Below are 22359 nucleotides of genomic sequence, written 5' to 3'. Positions count from 1 at the left end.
ATCATGCAACAAGAGCAGGGCTTGGTGAGCAGGAGGCTTTATTTGTGACAGTGGCAATTCACGCATACATTGTAGCTTGGTTAAATACCATCATGGCCCAGGAGCAGAACCCATGTTACGTGCAGCAAGGGGACAGGGCTTTGCATTCCTTCCCCAAAGCAGAACTTCCTTGGGATGCGCTTTTGGTAAGGGGTTACGGGGGTGAGCACAGCACAGGACAGCGGGATAGATGGTGGTAGAAGTTCTATATCTATCTGGTGTTCATGGTGATGAGCACGATGGCAATGGCGATGGTGGACAACACACCGATGGCTATCAGCACAGAGAAGATGATGTTCAGCACCTTGGCCCGGGTTCCATATCGCCGGGCTCCTTCCATGTCCCCCAGCACTTTGCAGTCACGAGCCTAAGGGGGACAAACGAGGATTGAGTGGGGAAGACCCAACTTCAGGATGGGGGGAAGGAAAGTGAGGGGCCCAGCTTGGCTTTGTGGGGCTGTTAGGTGGAGTGGGGACATCGTGGCTGCTTTGCTGGGATCCTATGGGGAGCAGGGGTTGAAGATGCCCACTTGCCCGCAAACAGTCCCATGTTCTTGGGTTGGAAGGCTCAGAGGGGTATATAAATACTGTGAATCAGGTGGGATAGGGGTTGGGGTGTTCAGTTTGGGCAGCATTAATCTAATGCTTGGTGTCAGAGGATAGTGCTATGCTGAGATGGGGTGGGAGCATTGTGGATTTGGTGGATCGTGGGTTGGGGGGGGGTCAGGTTGGGCAGCACTGGTTTGGGGTTCTTGGGGTTGGAGGATCGTGGTGAGTTCAGATGGGTAAGGAGGCATTATAGATTTAGTGGGTTATGGGTTGAGGGACCCAAGTTAAGTTAGATGGGGTCAAATTGGGCAGCACCGAAACTGGGAATCACGTTCTGTTGGGATGCATTGGGGAACATTGTGGATTGGGGGGTAGTCCTGGGTTAGAAAGCCCCAAATAAGAGAGTTGGGTTGGATGGAGGAATAGTGGGGTGCCACCAAATCAGAGGCCATCAAATTGGAGCGGAGGGTCTGGGTTAGGGGGAAATCCGCTCGGGGGACCCCGAGTCGAGGGAATCCAGGATGAGCTGGCAAGGAGGCATCGGGTCGGAGGACAGAGGGATCTCACCTTGATGGAGAAGATGAGCGAGGGGAAGCAAATGCAGCCGAGGTAGGTGAGAGCGAAGCCTGCCAGGACGTTGAAGAGGGACCAGAGGACGAAGTCGCGGGGCTGCTCGTCGGGGACGCTGGCGAGGGGCGGTCCCCGTCCGGGTGGGTGCAGCGGGATGCTCACCTCCGTCTGTTGCGGCTTCATGGCCGGGAGCGGAGCGGAGATGGGAGGGAGGTGGGAGCTCCGCGAGAAATGAAACTCAGTCCCGCACCGCCCCTGAGCCGGCCCCCGGGATCCCAGAGCTCAGGCGGAACGGCCGGCCCCCCCTGGGCTCGGAGCCTCGTCCCCCTCCTCTCAGCCCCCGGGCTATGGGGGCACTGACCGCGTGGGCGCAGGGAGACCTTAGAGTTCTGCTTAGGGCCAGGGAGCAAAACGGGGCGGGGAAAGGAAAAAAGGCAAAGCGGTTTCCGAGAAACTAAATTAAGTGCCAAAGCTGGGAAGCAAGAAAGGAAAGTAAGAGTGGAACCCTACAGTTCACTATTGTAGAGAGCATGGGGCTCCTCATCCCCGCTGCGGCCATCTGCATGGGATGATGCAGAAACGAGTCTAAGTTTGGTGGCTTTGAGCACCTCTAGGAGTCCCAGGGGTGGGAATTACTGAACAGCACAGACACGGCACTTCCTGCCCAAGCACCTTGTTCCAGCTATGGGGCAGCCCCGACACCCTGAGCCCTGAAACCACAACATTTCCAGACAGAAACAGAACAAGGAAGAAGCTTTATTTGTCTTTAGTTCACCCCAAGGGCTCATCCCAAGAAGAGTCACCTCAGCAGGGGTGGTACCAGTGCACTGATGGAATCAGGGATAGATGGGAGGGGGAGAGTGGGACCCACAGCGCTTCTCCTCTTCATCAGACCAGATCAGGGCTGCACCAAGTAGAGTGGAAGGTAGAGAAACACCAGGACGATGGAGATGATGGTCACGACAAGTCCCACACAGAGCGCAACGATGTTAAGGATCCTGGCTGTACTCCCATAGCTGCTGGCACCCATAAAGTCCTTGGCAATTATCCTATCCCTGGACTGCAAAGGGGGAGAAGGGAGGTGGTGAAACCCCAAACACCAAAGGCTCCATCCATCTTATCACCCAACCGCCCTCTCTGTTAGTCATAGTGTGTCAGACCCTCAGGAAGCCCACCCTGGTGGGAAACACAGCTCACAGAAGCAGAACAGCAATTTCTTAATGGCTTACTAAAGGTCATTAGGGTCAGCCTTGTGCTGCCCGTTCCTCCTATTGGAGGTGGAGAGCTGTGATCCTAACATGCCTGCATGGCACTTCTTGGGGCTCTAGCAGCTATTGACCTTTCCTCCCAGAGTGATTGTTAAGGGTGTTTAGCTTTAAAGGGTAATAAAGGGAAAGTACTTGGGAAGCAGCTGCTCCTTACTGGGAGCAGGGGGGGCGGAAAGGATCAGGAGCTGGATTTGCTGCTTCATGGAGGGTGCCCGCGGGTTTGGGGCTCACTTAAGGATTATTTAGAGGAGTCAAAACTATTGTGCCTACTGGGAGACCCTCTTCTGTGGCTCTTGGAGATGGCAAAGCACCCAAAGATGGTGGATAGTCCTCCAAAGGTGGGTGTCAGGGAAGTTTAGATATAGAGCACAGTGGTAGGGATGGATGTGGCCAGAGGAAGGGAGATAGCAATGAAGTATGGGGCAACATTGACAGGATGAGAGAAGATGGGATGGGATTGAGAAGGGATGGGGGAAAGGTGGGATACTATGGGAGGAGATAGGATGGGACTGAGACGGGGGAAGGTGAGATAGAACAGAAAGGATTAAAAGGGATGGGGGAAAGTGGGGCACAATGGGAAGGAATGAGGAGATGTGGGATATGACAGATAGGACTGGGAATAGAAGAGGGAAGGGGAGACACGACATAAAACAGGGATCTGGGGCAATATGGGATGGGACAAGGAAATATGGAATGTGATAGGATTGGGGAAGGTGGGTCACAGTGCAACAAAAGGGGATGGGATTTGGGAGCCACAACATGGATGGCAGAGCTCAAAGGTAAGCAGGGCAGTGCTGGGTTGAGTTTTTCCTTACCTTGATGGAGTATGAGAGAGCACAGAAGCCGAGGCAGAAGGCGTTACACAGCACAAAGTTGAAGAGGGACCAGAGTATAAAATCCTTGGGGGGCGGCTGCGGCGAGACGGGAACAGTGGTGATAACGTTCTGCCCATAGGGAGGCATGTCAATGCTGGTGTGCTGCGGGTAGGTCTGCATGGTGCTGGAGGGCAGCTGTAATACCTGTGCCCTTACAGCCTCACCTATTATAGGTGAGCAGAAGGGTTTGCTGGGGTGGGGACACCCTGCCCGGCCCCAGGGTGTGGGCAGTTCTCATCCTACCAGAGACAAGCTTCCTCTAGGGATGTTGGGAACTGCCTCATGCCCACAGTGCCAGCATGGGCATGGTGATCTGAGAGCTGCAGTGTAAAGTATGGCACGATGGTGCAGGACAAAGTCCCTTGGGGCAGGTGTTTAGGGGGCGGGGGGGGGGGGGGGGGGGGGGGGGGATGTGGGGTGTGCTTGGCCCCTGGGGGGGGGGCATTGAGGATGATGGCAGATGTAGTTTGGGTCTTGAGGCCCACTCAGACAAAGGTTCATGCCTGGGGCATCAGCCCCCTGCTGTAAGGACCACCTGTGTGCAGCCCCATGTGCTCTGCTCGTACTAAAGCTATCAGCTCTTTTCCTGGCATTCTGTCAAGTTAATGGGGCTCATTAGGTCACGGTGGTAATTAAGTGGAGAGGCTGGAACAGAGGGGAAAGGGTGCAAATGGAGGAGGGTGTTCAAGGACTGGCTTTGCGCTCAAACTCCAGCACTGACCCACAGCTGTGCCCACCAAGAATCCACGGGTGCCCTTCTTGCTGTATGTGGGGTTAATTGCTGTCTTATCTTAATGAGCTTGGAGCGAACATCCTGCTGGCATCACCACCCCTCCATACATTTTCCTCTATTTGTTTATGCACCTGAACAAATGATAGGATGGGAACTCATCGGGGAGACAAAGTCCAGCAGTCCCCACCAGCCCTGGGGGTGTGGGCAGGAATAAGAAGCTGAGCAGCACAGGGTTGGGGGGGTGAAAAAGGAAGATGCAGGGGTAGCAAGGAGGGGAAAGCGCTTGCAAAACGAGGTCAGGGTTTGGGGTCTGCTTTTGGGGTCAGGTCTTTTGGGGGTGAGTTATGCAGGGAACCCAACCCACTGCTTGCTCCCTGCTGGCGGAGCAGGGAGTTCAAGGCTCATTGGGCACCTGCCAGCAGCCTGGAGCAATTGCTGCAGGAGGAGGAGGAACAGTCTGTCCTTATCCTGGGAGCACCCCTTGCCCTGCCCCTGCATCATCCCCCAGAGCCTCTATCTGCCTGATAATGCCTGGTCCTGGGAAGCATCCAGACATGCAAAGTCCTTATTGGGGCTCATTGGGGCTGGGGATGTGCTCCCATGGGATGAGCAAAGGGGAGGTGCATAAAAACACCCCTGATTTTGTGTGTGGGGGGGTCTCAGCCAGATGAGGTCAGTGGGGATGGAGTGAGAGGGGGAGGACATGATCCAGCACATATCTGTTTGCTTTTACGGGAAGAAGGGTAGGAATTGATGATTCACCCGGCTGAGGTTGCCAGGGATCCTGCAACAAATGGCTGTTGTGTTTTTGCAGGAAGGATTTCTGACGTCCTGCTCCATGAGTGCAGCTTCTTGGCAGGAGTCATTGTTCTTCAAGGGGGAAATAAAGAGAAAGGCTTTCTTCATCCAGCCCTGTGGGGCCCTAACCCTCACAGAGCTGGGGAGCAGGAAGCCAGGCCAAGCACATTGCTGAACCCCTGCCAGGTCAGCTCTGTTCAGGGTTATTGGTGGGGTGTTTGGGGCCTTTCCCGGGTCATTTTGGACATGGCTGGAGCCATAGGCGTGATTTCTGCCTTGCCCTGAAGCTGGGATGGTGTTGTGACACTGAAAAGCTCCAAAGAGGAGGGAAGAGGCATCATCATCTCACTTTCCCATCAGAGCATTTCAGGGAAGCACAGCGCCGTGTGTTTGGGGCCACCCCACCCACAGTTTCCTCCTCTTCAAATGAAGCCCACTCACACATAGTACCACCCATATGGATCCTGATGCATCTCAGAGCTCAGGGACACCGTCAGTGAGCACGGTGGTGATGGGTTGATGGTTGAACAAGATGATCTTTGAGTTCTGTTTCCAACCTTAATCATTCTATAACCCCCATTATGCTCCAGAGGGGGCAATTGTTCAATAGCATCACTATGGAGACTCCCCTGCTCCCACCCCCATCCTCTAAATAAAGAAGAGCCGTGAGACAAAACTGAAAGACACCTTTATTGTGTTTGTTAACACACGAGGTGCTTCCCTTAGGGCTTTTACAGGCACTTGGAGCAATAACAAAAAGGCAGTGAGGTGGCAAGCTGCAATGTCTGCACTACAGCCAGTATTTGCAGGCTGCAAGGGGTGTCTCAAGGTGCTTTTCCACATGGTGACTGCAGAGGGGATTGGAAGAAGCAAGGAAAGCATGGCCCCAAGCAAAGCTCTGCCCATGGAACGGGGTTAAACGGGTCCAATGAAATCAGGGTGTTGCTGCTGGTGGTTGAAGATGTTGGCCAGCACGATGGTGCCGCTGGCAACCAGGGCGATGACAAGAATGATAAGGAAGATGTTGATCAGATGGGCCGTGATGTTCAGGTACTTGGCAGTGGAGCCATAGCTGAGCGCCCCGCTGTAGTCACCCAGCACTTTGCGATCCCTGGACTGGGGAGATGAATGGAAAAGTCAGTGGGGTTGGGTAAGAGAGGTTACCTGGCATGGGGCAACCTGGTAGGGCTCTGTATGGCCTATGGGGCATCCTGTGGTGGAGCTGTGGGTTCCATGCTAGAACCCCGCATTAGGGGTTTCCTGGGAGGGCTATGAGTCTGACCAGGGCCAGGGGCTCAGCGGAGATCATAGGGCACCTCAGAGCTGGGGCTTTTGGAGATCCATAGGATTCTGTGGGGTCTCCCCTAAGACTGGAGGTTTTGAGGGCTCCACGGGGCTGTTCTAAGGGTCCCTGGGTCTCTGTGGGGTCCACGGGGCACCCAGGGCTGGGACTTTTGGAGCTCCACGATTCTATTTGGGGTCGGGGAGTAACGTGAGCCCCACGAGGTCCTCCGCAGCTGCCCCCCTCCCACTCCACCCCTGATACCATCACTTCCCTTTCCCCTTTCCCCTTCCCTCTTTCCCATTCCCCAACCTTCACGGAGAAGACGAGCGCCAGGAAGCCGAGGCAGCAGACGTTGGCGTACAGCGTGGTGCACAGCGACCAGGCCAGGTGGTCTCGGGGAGGAGGCACCACGGGGGTCTCCATCGTCACCACCGTGCTGCGGGTCTTTCCCTCTACGTCCAGCCCGTCCATCAGGGGTTCGTACGGTGGAAGCGCAGGACCTGGATTGCGGACCCGCTCCATCCCAGGGTTCGGGGTCTATGAGGCTTGGGGGCTATGAAGCTCGGGGGCGGTGCTGGGAGGGGAGAACGAAGGAAGTTAGTTTCGTTTCCTCGCAGCCCGGTGATGGGGAGGGCTGGGAGAGGGGGAGGGAAAAAAGGGCCGCCCGCCCCCTGTGAACGCCGGACGCTGGCCCCGAGGGTGCCCCCCCTGCTCGGCCTCCACGGGTCGGGCTGTGGAATGATGGGGCTGGTGGGGAAGCGGTGAGGTCGGGAGGTCGCCGAGGTAAAGGCTGAGTCGTGTCCCCACCGTGTGGCATTGGGGCACCCGTGGCAAGCGGTGAGCCTGACTGTTTGGTGGAGAAACCCTGTATCACATCCCTATTGCAGGGCACTGGGACTCCCATCCCTGAGCTTGACCCCATGGAGAAATCCTAAACTGAGTCTCCATCAAGTGGCAATGAGGCTCCCATCCCTGCTTGGTGGAGAAACTCTACGTTGTGTCCTTGTGACTCCATCATACTGGGAGCCTTGAGGTCGGGCTCAATGCTAACCCTACATCATGTCCCCACCGGGTAGCAATGGGACCCAACCCCTAGAGTAACCTGTAGGTGCTTGATGGAGAAACCCCACATCACAGCCCTACCTCGTGGTACCTACCCTCCCCCCTCCCCCCCACGTTCCTCATGCTGTCCCTAAGGGCGCTGGAAACCAAAGCTCAACCCCGCATCCAGCTCTGGGGAGATGCCGTGGGGTGGCCGTAGAGTGACGCTCCCTTAATGTCCAGTCGGACTCTGCAGCCGCTTATCTAAATTACACCTAATTACGAGCCAATTAACCTCCTGCACTCGCCTGCGAGGATGCTCAGCCTTGGCGCACGGGTGCCCCCTAGTTTCCCCAGCTGCAGGTATAGTCTCTGTGTAATTCATCGCCGAATTCTAACCCCTGCTTTCATTTCCAGCTCCGCACTGCAGCGAGGGGGGGGTTGGGGAGGGGGGGGGAACGATTCTACTCGGGCAGCAGCGGTGCGGTGAGTTATGGGATGGGGATGGGATGGGATGGGGGTGGGAATGGGATGGAGGTTGGGTTGGGGATGAGATGGGGTGTGGGGGGGTTAAGTATGGAGATGGGTTGGCATGTGGATGGGACAGGGATGGAAATGGGGATGGGGATAGAGGTGGGATGGTGCTGGGAAGGGAATGGAGATGGGATGGAAAGGGGACGTAGAGGGGCACGGAACGGGTCCCATCTCGCACCGCGGCCGCCCCCCATTCGGGCCCCGCATCCCGTCGGCACGCAGGGCCGTACCAAGCCCACGCTGGGGGGCGATGTGGTGACACAGCCGGTGCTCGCACGGCTGCCCCCACCCGCCCCACGGGACGCGGACACCCCCGTCCCTTTCTCCCCTATTACCCCCCCAGCTCCCCACGCTGCCGACCCGGATCCGACCCGCTCCCCCCGCCGCCCCCATGGCCCGACCCGTTGGCGTGGCGACGCGCGTCGCCCCCTCTAGCCCCGCCTTCTCATCCCTCCTATTGGCCGAGACTCCATCCCGGCGTGCGGCGATTGGTCGCCTCCCACGTCGCTCTGCCCGGGCGGCGCCGCGCCCCCTCCCTCGGCTCCCACGGCTCCATTCATTCTGGTCCCGGCCGTGTCCGCTGCCGGCGCTCCGGGGCGGCGGCGATGCACCGGGCAGCACTGAGCTGCCGCCGCCGCCCCCCCCGCTGCCGGCCCGTAGCGGTGGGCGGCCGGGGCAGGGGGGCCTAATGGGCGGCTAGGCCGGCGGCGGGCCGCGGGGACGGCGGGTGGGGGGGCTGTGATGCCGCGGCTCCCGGTGAAGAAGATCCGCAAGCAGCTGAAGCTGCTGCTGCTGTTGGCGCTGCTCACCTCGGCCGCGTGGTTCACTTACCTGCACATCAGCCTGGTGCGACAGGGCCGCGCCCTCCGCCTGCCCTTCACCTACGGCAGAGGTAACAACCCCCCCCCCCCATATCCCATCCCATCCCCCCCATCCCCCGGGTTATCCCCCACTTTGGGTTCTCTCCATGGGGGCTGTCTGCAAGGGAACCCAAAGTGTGTCCAAGACCCCGTGCCCTGCTATGGAGGATGCTGCCTGCCTTGCGTCAGCCAGCAGAAGATGCTGGGAAAGGTTAATTGCTCGTTAAATAGAGCAGCACCGAGCTGATGTGTTTTCAGCCTCTGGAAAGCACTGGGTGTGAGTTTCAGGCAGGAAGCCAGGCTGTAGGGTGTGTGCTTGGGGGTTGTCTGGGGTATATGTGTCTCTGTGGTGTCCCTATGGTGGCCCTGTGGATGCTGCTCACATGGGGACTGTGGTCAGCAGCTGGGATGGGAAGCTGCTGTTCTGTCCCTGCTAAAATGCTCCCCCTTGTCTTCTACAAGTAGATAATTACCTTTCTCTGCCTAATTTAACACACAGGTTTCCTCATCTGAAATAATGAGGCCATTACAGTGTTCTCCCAGCTGGAAACTGTGCCTTTATTCCTTTCTTTAGAGGTGCAGGTAGGAGAGAAGATTATAGACAAGAGCCCTTTAAGAAGTTTTGGTGGCCCATGCAGACGGGCAGCGGTGCCATCCGTGGGCTGTTTGGTTTCCCCTTCCATCTCTCTCTGAGAGAGACCTCGTCCTCCTCATTGCTGCCCTGAATTGGCTCTTTGTGAGCACTCCCACTCTGCCAAGAGCTGCTGGGAGGGGAGGAGGAGGCAGGCAGACAAGCGAGCCCTGTCCTTGGGCAGCCAGGGCTGTCTCAGGGCTTTGGGGCTGGGGAACAAAGTGGCATGGAGATGGGAAACATGGGGCTGGAACGGCTGCAGGGCTGAATAACTGAGTGAACGTGTTACACTGCATTTATCCCTTTGCTTCCCCCACTGTGTGTCTGGAGGGGCTGAGAGCTCGTGTTTATATCTCCAGTGATTTCAGCATCTCCTCTGCATCCTGAGACATGATGGGCGATGCTCACCCCTGGGCTCGTCCCCAAAGGAAGCTATTGTGTCCCCAGCTGCATGGTGGCACTTGATCCTCCTCGTGTGCCATCAAAAGCACCGTGGCCAGGAGCTCAGCTGTCCCTTTCTAAGCGCCTGTTGCCTTGGCAATGGCAGGACCGAAGGGATTTGGGCTGGGCAAGGAGATTGATGGGAGCTGGCTGCTGACCGATGGCTGCGACACGAAGGGAGGCTTGAGGGGGGGATGCACAGGTCCCCTGTCACCTCCTTAAGGGAGGTTCTGCTGGATTGGATGCCAAATTTAGATTAAAAGTGAAGGAAAGGATCAAAGCAACCAAGCCTGGGGAACCAACCCTGGCACCCTGTAGGCATTTAGGAAATGCATTCTGTTTCCAGCACAGGATTTCAGGGGCTTGAATGTGAACTCCATATCATTTGCCCCGACACCCACCTGGTTGGGGTGCTCAGGTATTTGTTGCTGGGCTGCATTTCTGGCAGCACCCAGATGTTTGGCACCCTTTGGGGTAGGGAGAGAAGGGAGGATGCTCCTCCCCGGCCAGCATCTTGCAGGCAGGAGCCTTTTATTCTTGCTGCTGCCTCTGCTGCTGCAGGGCCAGGAGCCGAACAATACCACTCCATCGAGCCTTTTGTCCCTGCTGCTGGGCTGCGATTCCAATGGCCCTGGCTTTGGAAAGTGATGGGGCTTGGGGAGGAGGGAGAGGGCTCTGGGGCTGGAGGGTGAGATGAAGAGGGTTCATTCCCAACTTGCTGGTAGAAATATTGGCCTTTCCTTCCCTTTCTCCCTTTCAAGCTGGATCCAGTCCCACTCTTCCCTGTGATGCTCCCCATCCCCGTCGAGGCTGAGACAGGGCTGTGGGAAGAACGATGTGGATCTATCCGAAGACATGGGAGGGAGACAGGGAGCTGGCAGCAGAAAGGTTGGGCTGCCAGGGCTGAATAATGGCTGAGAGCAGAATAAGGGGGCTTTAGAGCTTAATTTCCTGTTCCCGCGCTGCAGCCGCGCTGAGGATGGGATTTGTGCTGCCATCTCCAAGGAGATGTGGGCTGCGAGGCCGCTAGAATGCTAATAGCATCAGTGCATGTAGATCAGGAGGCTGCTGGGTCTGGGGGCTCCCCAGCCCTGTCCTGGGGCAGGCAGGAGCTCCCCAGAGCCATCAAGTGAGATGATGGAGAACACGGGAGAGTCTTATTGACCGCTGCCTTGCTGTTCCTGTTGTCCATGGGAGCCCGACGCTGCTTAGTACGAATGTAATGAAGAGAATCGCGGCCAGGACTCACCGTGTCCATCTCTTCTGCAGCCTTAGGAAAGGCCTGGGAGCATCTGGTGGTGAGGCTGGAGGAAGCAGCCGTGGTCTCACTCAGCAGGTCCCTGTGTTTGCATTGCAGATGGAGAGCGGCTGGGGGAGGTGACGGACCCTGGCAGGCGGCTGGTAGTGGCCCAGGCAGCAGCACGGCAGAGGAAGGCTGAGGACTCCAGTGAGAGCCACGAGGAGGAGCAGGTAGGAATGAGCCCAACTCTCTCTTCAGCAAGCTGGGGGCAGGTGACTGCTCCCCTAATCCCTCTAAATTATGAGACACGAGTGATCGGATTAATCTAATCCCCTTTAAAGGAAGAGGGAAAGCAGGGAGGCACCCTGCTGCCTTTGCCCGGAGGCACAGTACAGATGGCATTATCGCCCAAGCTCCTGCTCTTTTGGAAACACAGCCCAAAATAGCCCCTTTCCTGTAGCCTGCCGGACCAGCATTTAGGATGAGCAGCAAAGTGTGCTGTTATGGAGCAGGAGTGCTTTCGGCAGAGGATGGGAAACGAGTTGAGCTGGAATGTTTTGAAGCTCTCTGGGGTGCCTTGCCAACATTCTTCTATAGTGAGGTGCCACTCGAGGCGTTCAGCCTTGAAAGCTTTCCCCTTGGTTTGGAAACGCATGGCATCTCAAATGAGGTATTTAGGCATAAGGAAGTGTCATACAAGCACATCTGAGCAGTGTGCTGGCACCTCTCACCTCCCATCTCCTGCTTCCCTGGCACAGAATGATGGACAGGATTTGGATGGACGGTTTTCCAGAGGCTCACGAGCCACCAGGCACCCCAAACTTAACCTGACCAGCCAGGCTCTACCCTGGGATGAGAAGGTACATGGGCAGGGGGGTGATGGTGGGAGGGAAGCATGTCTATGACCATGGTTTTGAAGGGCAGGGTAGAATCATGCAGTCTCTTTCTCCTGGTTCCAATGGGATGGGTGTTGGTGGAGCTGGGCTTTTGCTGTTGTATCCAGAAGGGAAACAGTCCTTGTGTGAGCCTGCTTGGGAACCCAAAGGGTGCCCTCGCAGCAGCAGGAGGAAGACTATCCACTGGGTTTTGGTGTTGTGAGCATAGGGTTAGCTCTAGTGCTGTCCTTGGGAGGTGACCCTCACGTCTCTCCCTTCTCCTCGCTCTGCAGTACAAGGGGAAAGCAAACCTGCATGTTTTTGAAGACTGGTGTGGAGGAGCCGTGAGGCATCTGAGGAAGAATCTCCATTTTCCACTCTTTCCACACGTGAGTCCCAGACATGATGGTGGTGGGTTGGAGGGAGGGCCTGCTCATCTCTCCCTCTGGCGTGCAGGCTTTTGGGTTCCCTTTGGGGCAGGTGATTGCCATAAGAGCCAGACAGGCTCCAGGGCAGAAACTGAGAGATCTGAGTGGCGATGGGACCTCTGTGACCCCTCTGGTTTTTGGGGTACAGAGCCCCAGGAGGATGAGGGGTAGATAATGTTGGCACTAGATGTGAACTGTTTGTACTTTTGCATCCCCAGACCCGCACCACAGTGAAGAAGCTGGCAGTGTCACCCAAGTGGAAGAACTACGGGCTAAGGATTTTTGGCTACATCCACCCTTTCAAGGATGGTGAGTGGGGATCTTAAGCCTCTTCTCCCCTTGCAGTGGTGTGGGGAAGCTGCACACTTCTCCTTCTTGGGCCATCTGATGTCAGAAGGGGTATTAGAGAGTCCTTGGCTCCCAGGCAGGAGGGTTTCTCTGGAGTAGAGATCCTCTTCCATGGCTTTGAGTGAAGCTGAAGTGCTCATCCTATCCAGGACAGAGCACAACATGGGGTCCGTGGCACCATGTTACTTCTGTCCATCCATCCCTCCATTTCCTCATGCCCCAAGGAAACACTGTCACCTTCATCCACCCAGCCCAGGCCACCAGCACTGCTGTATACCTCTCCTCTGCTGTCCTCAGGAGACTTCCAGTTTTCCGTGGCATCAGATGACAATTCGGAGTTCTGGCTCAGTTCTGATGAGAGCCCATCCAACTCACGGCTGGCTGCCTTTGTGGGCAAGGTATGTACATTCACCCTGCAGACTTCCCTGCACTGGAAACGCTCCTGTCCCAGGGTGGGAGGTGTAATATACGCTGTTGGATTTTCCTGGGGAACTGGGAAACCTATGGTCTTGATTCACACTTCTGTGTTTGGAATCTTGCTGCTCATGTCTGGTGACAAGCTCCTGTGCCAAGAGTGCCAGCAGAAGGGGGTGGGGGACAAGGGGATGCTGGGTTGGAGCCCCAGGACAGAGTTCTGCCTGATGAGCCTTTCTGAAGCGTGGCACGGTGCCCAATGGAGGCAGAGGAGAGCTTCTGTCTGTCTGCGTGGCAGGGTTTGGGCTTGTGCCTGCTTAGCTGGCAGCTCTTAGATGTTCATTTTTCCTCTCCTCAGCTGGGTACCGAGTGGACGGCTCCAGGGGAGTTCACCAAATTCAGCTCGCAGGTTTCTAAGCCTCTGCGGTAAGCTCCACACTGATCCTGACCAGCACCCAACACTAGCCCACACCTTGAAGGTGTTAGACAACATGAGTTAGGGACAAGGTTTCCTGTTCTTTTTCTTCTATTAAAACAGTAGAACTAGTTGCATATATCCCTCTCTCCCTGCTTTTCACCTTACCCCAAGAAGTTTTAGCCACACATGAGCAGGACAGAGATGGTTTCCAGAGATGACTCCCCTGATACTGAGGGTCCACCCCATTGCAGTAGCAGCAATGTTTCCTAACCAGCCTCTCCCCCTCTTGTGCAGCCTTATGTCATCTAGACGCTATTACTTCGAGCTGCTCCACAAGCAAGATGACCGAGGCTCGGACCATGTGGAAGTTGGCGTGAGTGAATGTCCCCTGTGCTGCTTTCGGGCTTGTTTCTGATCAGCAGCTCCCCATGGCCAGTCCCATCCTCTCTCTCTTTTTCTTCCCCCTTGCAATGTTCAAAGATAATTGGGCTGACAGGGGAGGAGCAGCCCAGACTGTGGATAAGATGAGGACAGACAGGTACCATCCAGGACACTGACTGCTGCTCTGTAGAGCTGTCAGCCCACCCTACTGCCTTAGGTCCCCCTTTTTATTTCTCCACCCTTTCTTTAGAGATATCAGCAATTTCAAATCTGAACTTGCCCACCTGGCTGCACAGCCCTGCTGTTCTCAGGAGCTCAGGCTTTTATTTTTTTGGGGGGGGGAGGGAAGAGAAGATGTTGGCTCTTTTGCAAAGGTTTCCTTTTCCCGAACCACTCATTAATCACAAGTGTCAGACTTGTGCCAGCAAAGCATCTCAGAGGCTGACAGCTCCCCTTCCTGGCTGTTTCTCCTCTCCCAGTGCTCTGGATTGCTCTGTCTGTGTGCATGCAGTACCGATAAGATCTGCATTTCTGATATGAAAAACAAACAGGGAGGGGGAAATGTTTTCTTGCTGGAGGGAGGGAAACCTCTCAGGTGCTTGTAGAGAGACAACAAAGGACCCTAATGCATCCCTCCTTTGAGGTATGTAAGGGCTTGTCTGTACAAAGGCTCTCATCCATTCAGGGCATGTTTCTAAATGGCAGTCAAATCAGTGCAGGCAGCTGTGAAGACCCTCTGAAGTCAGTGCATATTTGTTTGTTGTTAATGTAACCCAAATCAGCTGAGGCTGGTCTAAAAGCAGCAGCAGGGATCTGCAGGGGGTTGCTGGGCTGGTGGGGTTGAGGATGGTTCCTGGGATCTGAGCATGGAGAAGGACCCATCCTCCCACTGATCCTCCATCTCCTTCTTTCCTAGTGGCGAGTTTTCCTCCCTAGCTTGAAGTTTGAGGTGATTGACTCCTCCTACATATCTCTGTACACAGGTAAGGACCATCCCAGGTGCTAGCAGCCAGCAAAACCACCATGCTGCACTCACCTGGGCTCAAAATGTTGGTTGAAACCAGATGCAAGGGAAGATGGGTCCGAACCCACCAGGGCTTCTGCTGGATAGGAGGAATGAGGCTACAGCAGGTAGGGGTGATGCTGTGGCCCTCGCAGACATGGGATGTAGAAGTGGTGTGCCATGGAAATGCAGCTCCTATGGCTGCTGCTCTCCAGCCTCCTCCTTGCTAACAAGGCTTGGCTCCTTTGGCAAGCAGCTCAGCTCCTTGGCCTTGAGTTATGAGGAGCTGTCTTGGAGGTGGGAATAGATGGCATGAGATTTAATTAAACCTATAGATCTTCTGCTTCCTGCCCCTTCCCCGGTCTGGCAGCAAGAAAGAACATGATGGATGGGCCCTACCCTGGCGCTCAGTGTGCATGAGGACTGGTCATCAAACACGCCCTGGAAGTCGTCACTGAAGCAACATGCAGGGATCAATGGGGAGAAGAGGGGTGGGGTGGGGGGGCAGGAGATGAATGAGGTGCAGATAAATTTCCCCCCAGCTGCTATCCATCAGCAATGATGTTCTCTCTCTTCCCAGCTCCCTTGGAGCCCAGCAGCATTTCCCAGGGTGTGAAGCCAAACCACTTTTGAGTGCCCATCCCCAGGGCTCAAAGCTCTGCCCCTTCCCTTGCCCCAGCATTTTCCTTATTTGGCTGCATGAGGATGTGATGTGATGTGTCCCACATCTCCAGCATGTCCCTATTGCACAAAGAGGCGTTTTGGGTGCTGCATTTGGGGTCTGCCTGCTTCCCTGCAGTGGCTTTGAATACTGGGAACAGGCAACCCTACCTGGGACCAAGGTGACCAGGGCATGGTGACCTCACTTAGTGGCACTCTGGGGGGCTGGTGAATAGCCAAGGACAATGTGTCACCCAAATCCTTAAACAGGAGAAGGGCAGAAGCCAAGCTCGTGTTGTATTTACCTGAGGCATGAAGGGGAAAGCTTAATACAAGGCTTAATCCCTGTGTCCCTGGGAGCCCAAGCCTCCAAGTGTTTCCACCTCTTGTGTTTGTAGCGAGCGATGCTGTAATCAGAGCTGGGGATCCTGGCTGAGTTCACCTTGTACCTTTGTTCTGTGTGTCATTAGTTGATTGCAGTAATCATTCATCTCATTAGTCACAGGGTCTGCAAGCCTGCAGGTGGGCTGGAGGGGCTGGGTTTGCCCTCCCAGGAACTGGGGACCTATGGGATGTGCTGTTCCCCATGGGGGACACAATCTGGGGTCACTGATCATGTGTTTGTGCACATGCCTTCTTTTGTGGGGGTGCATCCCTTGTGTCCTGGGTGGGTATCCCTGCTGAGTCAGGGGGTGTAGGATACTGAGTGGTGGGGTTCAACCAGGAGCCTTCCTGACAGCCTTCTGGGGCCAGGGCTCCTCTCATGCAGAGGATGAGTCCTGTGGTGTACTGGGGGGTTCAGTCACTATCCTCTCTTCCCTCAGATGAATCATCCTTGAAGATGAACCACGTGGAGCACATCCCGCAGTCTCTGGCCAGCCACAGTGGGAGCTACCTCTGGGAGGCACAGTGGGATGAGCATGGGGCTGACATGCTCAAGTCTGACCCCAGGGATACCTTCTTCCTCAGTAAGTGGCTGAGACTTTCTGCTGCTCTGTGACTTTCTTTGGTCCCTTCCAACCCAAACCACTCTGTGATTCAATGAAGAAGGCAGGACCTGGATGTTCCATGTACCCAGATCATCCTCCCTACCTTCTACCCATCTCTAGGGTGAAGGACATCTCTTCTGGGGGCAATTTGGGATGGTTTGGGCTACAAACTGTAACGTGGGATGGGCACAGGTTGGGCTGAGCTACACCTGCCTCTCCTCAGCCCCTGCGATAGAGCCGTCCCGCGTGGAGAATGTGCTGGTGCCCTGTGCCTACAGCCCCACCTACGTGGTGAAGGACTTCCCCATCGCCCGCTACCAGGGCCTGCAATTTGTAAGTGTCTCTTTGTGATGCCTGGGAGGGGAACTTGCTGAAACTGTTGGTCTTGGTGGGTCTTGGTTTGCCTGTGATGTTTCAACCTGATTAAAATCCAGGAGAGGGCCAAGCTGAGCCTTTCTTCTTGACCTAAATGGGTTTGGGATGAGCACTGTGTGGTGTGTTTGGGGTGCTGGGATTAAGCCAGCTGTGTGCACTGGTGATGTTGGAGTGCTTGGCTCCCCAGGTCTACCTCTCGTTTGTGTACCCCAATGACTTCACGCGCCTCACTCACATGGAGACAGAGAACAAGTGCTTCTACAGAGAGTCCCCGTTCTACTTGGAGAAGTAAGTGTTGGTGTGCATCCCCAAGCCCCGTCTGTAGCAAAGGGCCACCTCCAGGCTGGCTCCTGCCAATCTCTTGGGGATTTGTTCAAGAAAAGGGGAGACGTAGCACCTGAGGACATCCCTCTTTTATCTCTGGGACCTCATCTTTCATCTCTGTCTCACAGGTTCGGTTTTTATAAGTACATGAAGATGGATGAGGAGGACCCACGTCAGCGAGCATTTCTCTTCCTCAACCCAGACAGTGAGTCATGCCTGCCCACTGGCAGCTCTCAAGCATCTTTCAGTGACTTGGCACAGGGCTGAGGACCTGGCATCCCAACCTGCCAGTCCAGTTGATGGGAGGTGGAATGCATCAGTGTGTCTCCAGTGATGTGCTTAGAGGGGTTAATTAGCCAAGGTTTGGGGGGCTTAATTACTGGAGTCTTTAGCCCCCATCCCTGCTGAGCATCACTCAGAGCCTGCCAGCTCTCAGCCTTCCTCACCCAGGGACAGTTTTCATGTTGATCCCCTTAACAGAACACCAGGGACCCTCGAGAAACTTATTTCTGTCTTTGTTCCCTAGATTTCCTCGAAGATGATGAGGAGGATGAGGATACTGTGGACAGCCCTGAGGCCACAGACCCACCTCCCAAAGCCAGGAAGAACCTCGAGCTAGCACCTGAAGCCCAAAGGAAAGAGATTCTGCCAGTCACCAGAAATTATGGGGATTACTTGGATTACTACAGTTTCCACCGCAAGCAGAGTCAGGCACGGGATGAGGTGGGCACGGGAAGGTGGAGCATACCCCCTGCCACTCCCAGCCCTACAGCCACTCCTGTGGGTCCCCATGGCAATGGGAATACAGAACCTGTGCAGGAGAGAGTCCGTGGGAGAATGCTCCGATGGTTACCCCAGGAGCCCAGTGAGGAGGATGAGCTGGGGCTGCTGGTGTCCTCCAAGCGTACTGGGGCCCTCAGCCTCCAGTCTCACCTCCCTGTTCCCATCTTTGGTGGCAAAGCCAAAACACCAGGTCCCAGCAAGTCCGTAGTATCCAAGGAGGACAAAAAGACTCAGAAAGCCCAGGAGAAGGTGTATGTGACCAGGCTGCAGCCAGGCAAACGCAAAGCCCCAGCCCAGGAGCCCGCCTTCCCCAGCATCTTCCTTTACCCAAAGCTTCTGAAGAAAATGCACCTTCGCTCCAGAACCCCTCAGAAGCATCCCATCACCTCCAGCAAGCTCCGAACTGCCCCTGGCCACCGGACCCCTTGGCTCTTGAGTAATATGTCCAAAGAGAGAGACACAGCCAGGAGGAAGACCAGCCGGGTGGGTGACAGGAGATGGCAGCTGGTGAGCAAGCGGGAAGAACTGGGGGCTGAAGGGATCTTCAGCAAGGAGACCCCCGAGGATGTGACCTCTGCCCCGGGTAGGATGGTGGTCACCACTGATTACAACTCCTCTGAGGTGACTCGCTCGCAGGGGACACGGGTGACGTCCTTTCTGAAGACATCAGAAATAACAGCATCCCAGCAGGAGGGAAAGGACCAGGAGGAAGAGGAGGTGTCAGACTACAGCTATGAGACAGGGGAGCTGCCACAGAGCTGGTTGGAGGACTCCATCAACTGGCAGAGGACGTTCAGTGTCAGCTCGGTGGACTTTGAGCTCCTGCGCTCTGACTGGAATGACCTGCGCTGCAACGTCTCGGGCAACCTGCAGCTGAGCGAGAGCGAGGTGGTCGATGTGGTGGCCCAATACATGGAGAAACTCAACGAGAAGAATGGGGGGTAGGGAGGCAACAGGGTGTAGGTGGGATGTGGGGGGATGTGCCCTGGCCCCACTTGGCTTTTTGGGACCAGGTGGGCTCGGTTAGAATTGTAGAGCGGCCCATGTTGGAAGGGACCTCCAAAGATCATGAGGCCCAACCTCTGTCCTCTTTCTAGCTGCCCTTTAAGAGCTGGAATACAGTGATGAGCCCCTCCTGAGCCTTTTCTTCTCCTGTGTGGGGGAAAAACTCAACTCCTTCAGACTTTCCTCATAGGACAGGATCTTGAGCCCTTTGGCCATTTTTGTGGCCATCCCTTGGACCCTCTCCAGCCTGTGCTGAGCACTTTGATTATACCTTTCCAGGTGAAGGAGTAGGCACTTGTTAAACTTCATGCAGTGTCCACCTTGCCACCATGCTCAGACGTTGAATCTGAGGGTGCTTTCAATCCCATTGTTCAGATCATTGATGAAGATACAGAATGGCATGGAGGCCAATGTCCATATTTGGGCTGTTTCACCTGTTTCTCCTTCCCCCACAGCATCTACACCCTCCTGAGGATCATCAATGTGGAGAAGCGCCGTGACACGGCCCGGGGCAACCGTTACCTGCTGGAGCTGGAGTTGGCAGAACGGGGCCAGCGGACGGTGCGGCTCTCTGAGTATGTCTATGTCCTCTTGCACCAAGGCAAGCAGGACAACAGTGCTGAAGCCAACCCTGAGGGACCAGCCCTGGGGGCCACCGATGCCCAGCCAAGCACCTGGAGCATGCTCTATGGGAAGCCCATTCTGTGCCGGCCGCTGCAACTGAGCTGGAAGCAGGACATCATGGTGCACTTTGTGGTACCCGGTAGGTGACAGCAGGACACATCTCTCTAGTGTCTCTTGCCACCCACAGTGTTCTCTGGTGGGATTTTGTGTCCTCTTGGCAGGTCCAAGGGGCTGCAGGCAGGCAGGAGGGCATGGGCCATGACTTGAAGCCCAGTCTGTCTCAGGCATTGGGATTGAGGGACTGCCCATGGCTATGGTACTGCCAAGTGCCTTTCCTAAGGCAAGTGCTATCAGGGTTCTCAGGAGGCCAGATCCATAGCAACGTTGAGGTTATGTGGTGTAATTTAACAGGCTGCTGGTTTGGGGGTGTTTGGGGGACCTCTAGTGTGTGGATCCTGTGGTCTGAGGGATGTTTGTGGCTGTGCCCGGCAGTGAAGAACCAAGCGCGCTGGGTCCAGCAGTTCATCTCAGACATGGTTGGCCTGTATGACGTAACCAAGGATGCCAACTTCAACGTTATCCTGGTGGACTTTGACAGCGATGACATGGACGTCGAGAAAGCCCTGCAGGATTCCCGGCTGCCTCGGTAACTTATCCCAAGGACCCCCACATCCTCTCCACATCCCACCGTGGTCCTGTGATGGTGGTCTCATAAATAGACAGGCCATCCTGGTGGTGCTGTCACAACCGTTGGTTTGAGGTGGCCCCTTTTTTCACAGTCATAGGATGATTTGGGTTTGGTGGGGCCTTACAGCCCATCTAGTTCAACTCCATGCTGTGGGCTGGGATATTTTCTACTAGACCAGGTTGTCCAAAGCCCCATCCAACCTGGCCTTGAACTTATCTTGCACTTGGCCTTGTTGAACTTCATGAGGTTCACACAGGCCCATCTCTGCAGGCCTGTTGAGGTCCCTCTGGATGCCATTCCTTCCCTCCTGCATGTCTATCCCCGCATGGCTTGGTGTTATCCACAGGCTTGCTGGAAGTGCCCTCAATCTTGCTGTCCGTGTCACCAACAAAAGGTGTTAAATAGCGTTTGTCCCCTTCGGGAGGTTTCTTCTCATCACCAAAGCTAACTGCCCTGCTCTCTCCCCTCAGCTATCAGTACCTACGGCGCACAGGGAACTTTGAGCGCTCAGCAGGGCTGCAGGCTGGCGTGGACATGGTTGAGGTGAGGACACCCTGCTCCCCTTGGGGTTTCTATAGATCCTAGCGTGGCTTGGCTGCGAGTCTCCCACTTGTGTCTGTTCCCACCCTCAGGATGGGCACAGCATTGTGTTCCTGTGTGACCTGCACATCCATTTCCCCCCCAACATCCTGGACAGCATCCGGAAGCACTGTGTGGAAGGGAAGCTGGCATACGCACCTATTGTCATGAGGCTGAGCTGTGGCAGCTCCCCACGGGAGCCCAACGGTGAGCGGTCCCCTTCCTTGTGCCATTTGGGTGGATTTGTTCTGCTTTGGTGAGGTGAGATTAGAGCCCAAGAGTTCTCCAGAACTTGGAGTGTTACCCTTTGGACCCCAGTAGGAAGTGGTAATTGTGGGGACAGAGCTGTGGTAGGAAGGGAGGACTGGGGGAGAGATTGGGATGTGAGCGTGGATGTGGCTTCCTGGGTGCACCAAGGGCAATGGTTTGGTGGGATGGGGAACTCATTGCTCCTCTCTCCAGGTTACTGGGAGGTGAATGGCTTTGGTCTCTTTGGCATCTACAAGTCAGACTTTGACCGCGTTGGAGGGATGAACACAGAGGAGTTCAGGGACCGCTGGGGTGGGGAGGACTGGGAACTCCTGGACAGGTGAGGCTCCTGTACCCCCCCACCTGTGTGATGGGGATCCCCATGCTCCCAGCCATACGGGGCTTTGGCTGTGTCCATCCCCTTGTTTCCCTGAGCAGCTGTCCATCTGTCTGGCTGCAGGGTCCTTCAGAGCGGGCTGGAGGTGGAGCGCTTGCGTCTCAGGAACTTTTACCACTATTACCACTCCAAGCGTGGCATGTGGAACGCTCACAGCAAGAAGTCACCCAAGGACTAACACCCTGAGCCCAGACCACAGCCAGAGGTTGGCCACTGCTGGTGTCCTCCTGTCCCCAACTCTTGCTGGTGGCCATCAGTGCCAGCACAGAGGGCACCGTTGCTGCCAGGGTCTCCAAATGAACCATGATTACTTTGGGGTGGAATTGGGGAGGGAGGGTGGGGCGAAAGTGGGATGGTGGATTTTTTCTTAAGGGTCTAATTTCTTAGTCAGCAATGAATTTATTAACTCGATAGTGCCAGGCAGTGGGCGTCCTGCTGTTGGGAGAGCAAAGCCTTGAGGCTGGGGGCTATGTCATGCTGGTGATGCTGGAGGGAGTAAAGGGGCACCTGAACTCGCAGCCAGCACTAGCTCAGTGTCCCCTGCACGGTGCCCAGTGCTGGAGGGCAGAGCCTTTGTGGGGGGGGCTGCTGGAACAGATACCCTTGGGGTGGTGGGGGTTCCCCTCAGGGCTGCCTGTACCCTCTGTGGCATCCCCAGAGCCAGGTGGTCACCTTGGAGGGGAGAAAGCTCTGCCCTGGCTGCTCTGGCTGAAGTGGGCAAGGGGCAGAGCCCCTTCCTGGCCCCCATCAGCAGGGTGGGTTGGTGGGAGTGGGGGGGTTGAGGGGGGGAAAGGGCAGAGCCCAAAGCAGGTACAGGAGTGGGGCGAGCAAATGATGTTTCCAAGCTAATTTCTGTGAAATTATGAGGTAGGAAGCTGTTTTCAGGAAGTTGTCTGTTTTCTTTTTGTTCTTTTAATTGCTGTTGTTCTGTTGTTTTGGTTTTTTTGGTTGTTTTT

The 22359-nt window shown here is 55.7% G+C and overlaps 4 protein-coding genes across 7 annotated transcripts; 1 reads left to right on the top strand and 3 right to left on the bottom strand.

Moving 5' to 3' along the window:
- Positions 1–21: 21 nt before the first annotated feature.
- LOC107314287 (interferon-induced transmembrane protein 5-like) lies at positions 22–1490 on the bottom strand. Its single transcript, XM_015863378.1, has 2 exons — positions 1155–1490; positions 22–406 (listed from the first exon to the last, which is right to left on the bottom strand). Exons 1-2 carry the CDS (start codon positions 1338–1340, stop codon positions 251–253), a joined length of 342 nt encoding a protein of 113 aa, XP_015718864.1. The 5' UTR covers positions 1341–1490; the 3' UTR covers positions 22–250.
- Positions 1491–1893: 403 nt separating this feature from the next.
- Positions 1894–3469, bottom strand: LOC107314288 (interferon-induced transmembrane protein 3-like). Its single transcript, XM_015863379.2, has 2 exons — positions 3241–3469; positions 1894–2217 (listed from the first exon to the last, which is right to left on the bottom strand). Exons 1-2 carry the CDS (start codon positions 3418–3420, stop codon positions 2056–2058), a joined length of 342 nt encoding a protein of 113 aa, XP_015718865.1. The 5' UTR covers positions 3421–3469; the 3' UTR covers positions 1894–2055.
- Positions 3470–5502: 2033 nt separating this feature from the next.
- On the bottom strand, positions 5503–6737 carry LOC107314285 (dispanin subfamily A member 2b-like). The gene is made up of 2 exons (XM_015863375.2): positions 6426–6737; positions 5503–5947 (listed from the first exon to the last, which is right to left on the bottom strand). Exons 1-2 carry the CDS (start codon positions 6636–6638, stop codon positions 5747–5749), a joined length of 414 nt encoding a protein of 137 aa, XP_015718861.1. The 5' UTR covers positions 6639–6737; the 3' UTR covers positions 5503–5746.
- Positions 6738–8141: 1404 nt separating this feature from the next.
- B4GALNT4 (beta-1,4-N-acetyl-galactosaminyltransferase 4) lies at positions 8142–22347 on the top strand. 4 transcript variants are annotated; one of them, XM_015863350.2, is made up of 20 exons: positions 8154–8583; positions 10981–11093; positions 11622–11723; positions 12032–12127; positions 12385–12475; positions 12812–12912; positions 13287–13354; positions 13641–13719; positions 14644–14710; positions 16215–16358; positions 16603–16712; positions 16942–17042; positions 17207–17283; positions 17605–18802; positions 19322–19629; positions 19983–20136; positions 20649–20721; positions 20811–20964; positions 21220–21346; positions 21467–22347. In XM_015863350.2, the coding sequence occupies exons 1-20, from the start codon at positions 8433–8435 to the stop codon at positions 21579–21581; spliced, it is 3429 nt and encodes a 1142-aa protein (XP_015718836.1). In that variant the 5' UTR covers positions 8154–8432; the 3' UTR covers positions 21582–22347. The 4 variants fall into 4 exon arrangements, 3 of the variants coding, with proteins under 3 accessions (XP_015718836.1, XP_015718837.1, XP_015718839.1); XM_015863351.2 differs by lacking the exon at positions 8154–8583 and adding an exon at positions 9185–10511; XR_004307601.1 differs by lacking the exons at positions 20649–20721; positions 20811–20964; positions 21220–21346; positions 21467–22347 and adding an exon at positions 19712–19830 and having other exon boundaries at positions 8142–8583; positions 19983–20088.
- Positions 22348–22359: the final 12 nt, after the last annotated feature.

This window comes from Coturnix japonica, chromosome 5 (assembly GCF_001577835.2).
Source record: "Coturnix japonica isolate 7356 chromosome 5, Coturnix japonica 2.1, whole genome shotgun sequence".
NCBI lineage: Eukaryota > Metazoa > Chordata > Aves > Galliformes > Phasianidae > Coturnix > Coturnix japonica.
Note: the sequence above shows the minus strand (reverse complement) of the source record. Positions and strands in the feature narration are given on the sequence as shown.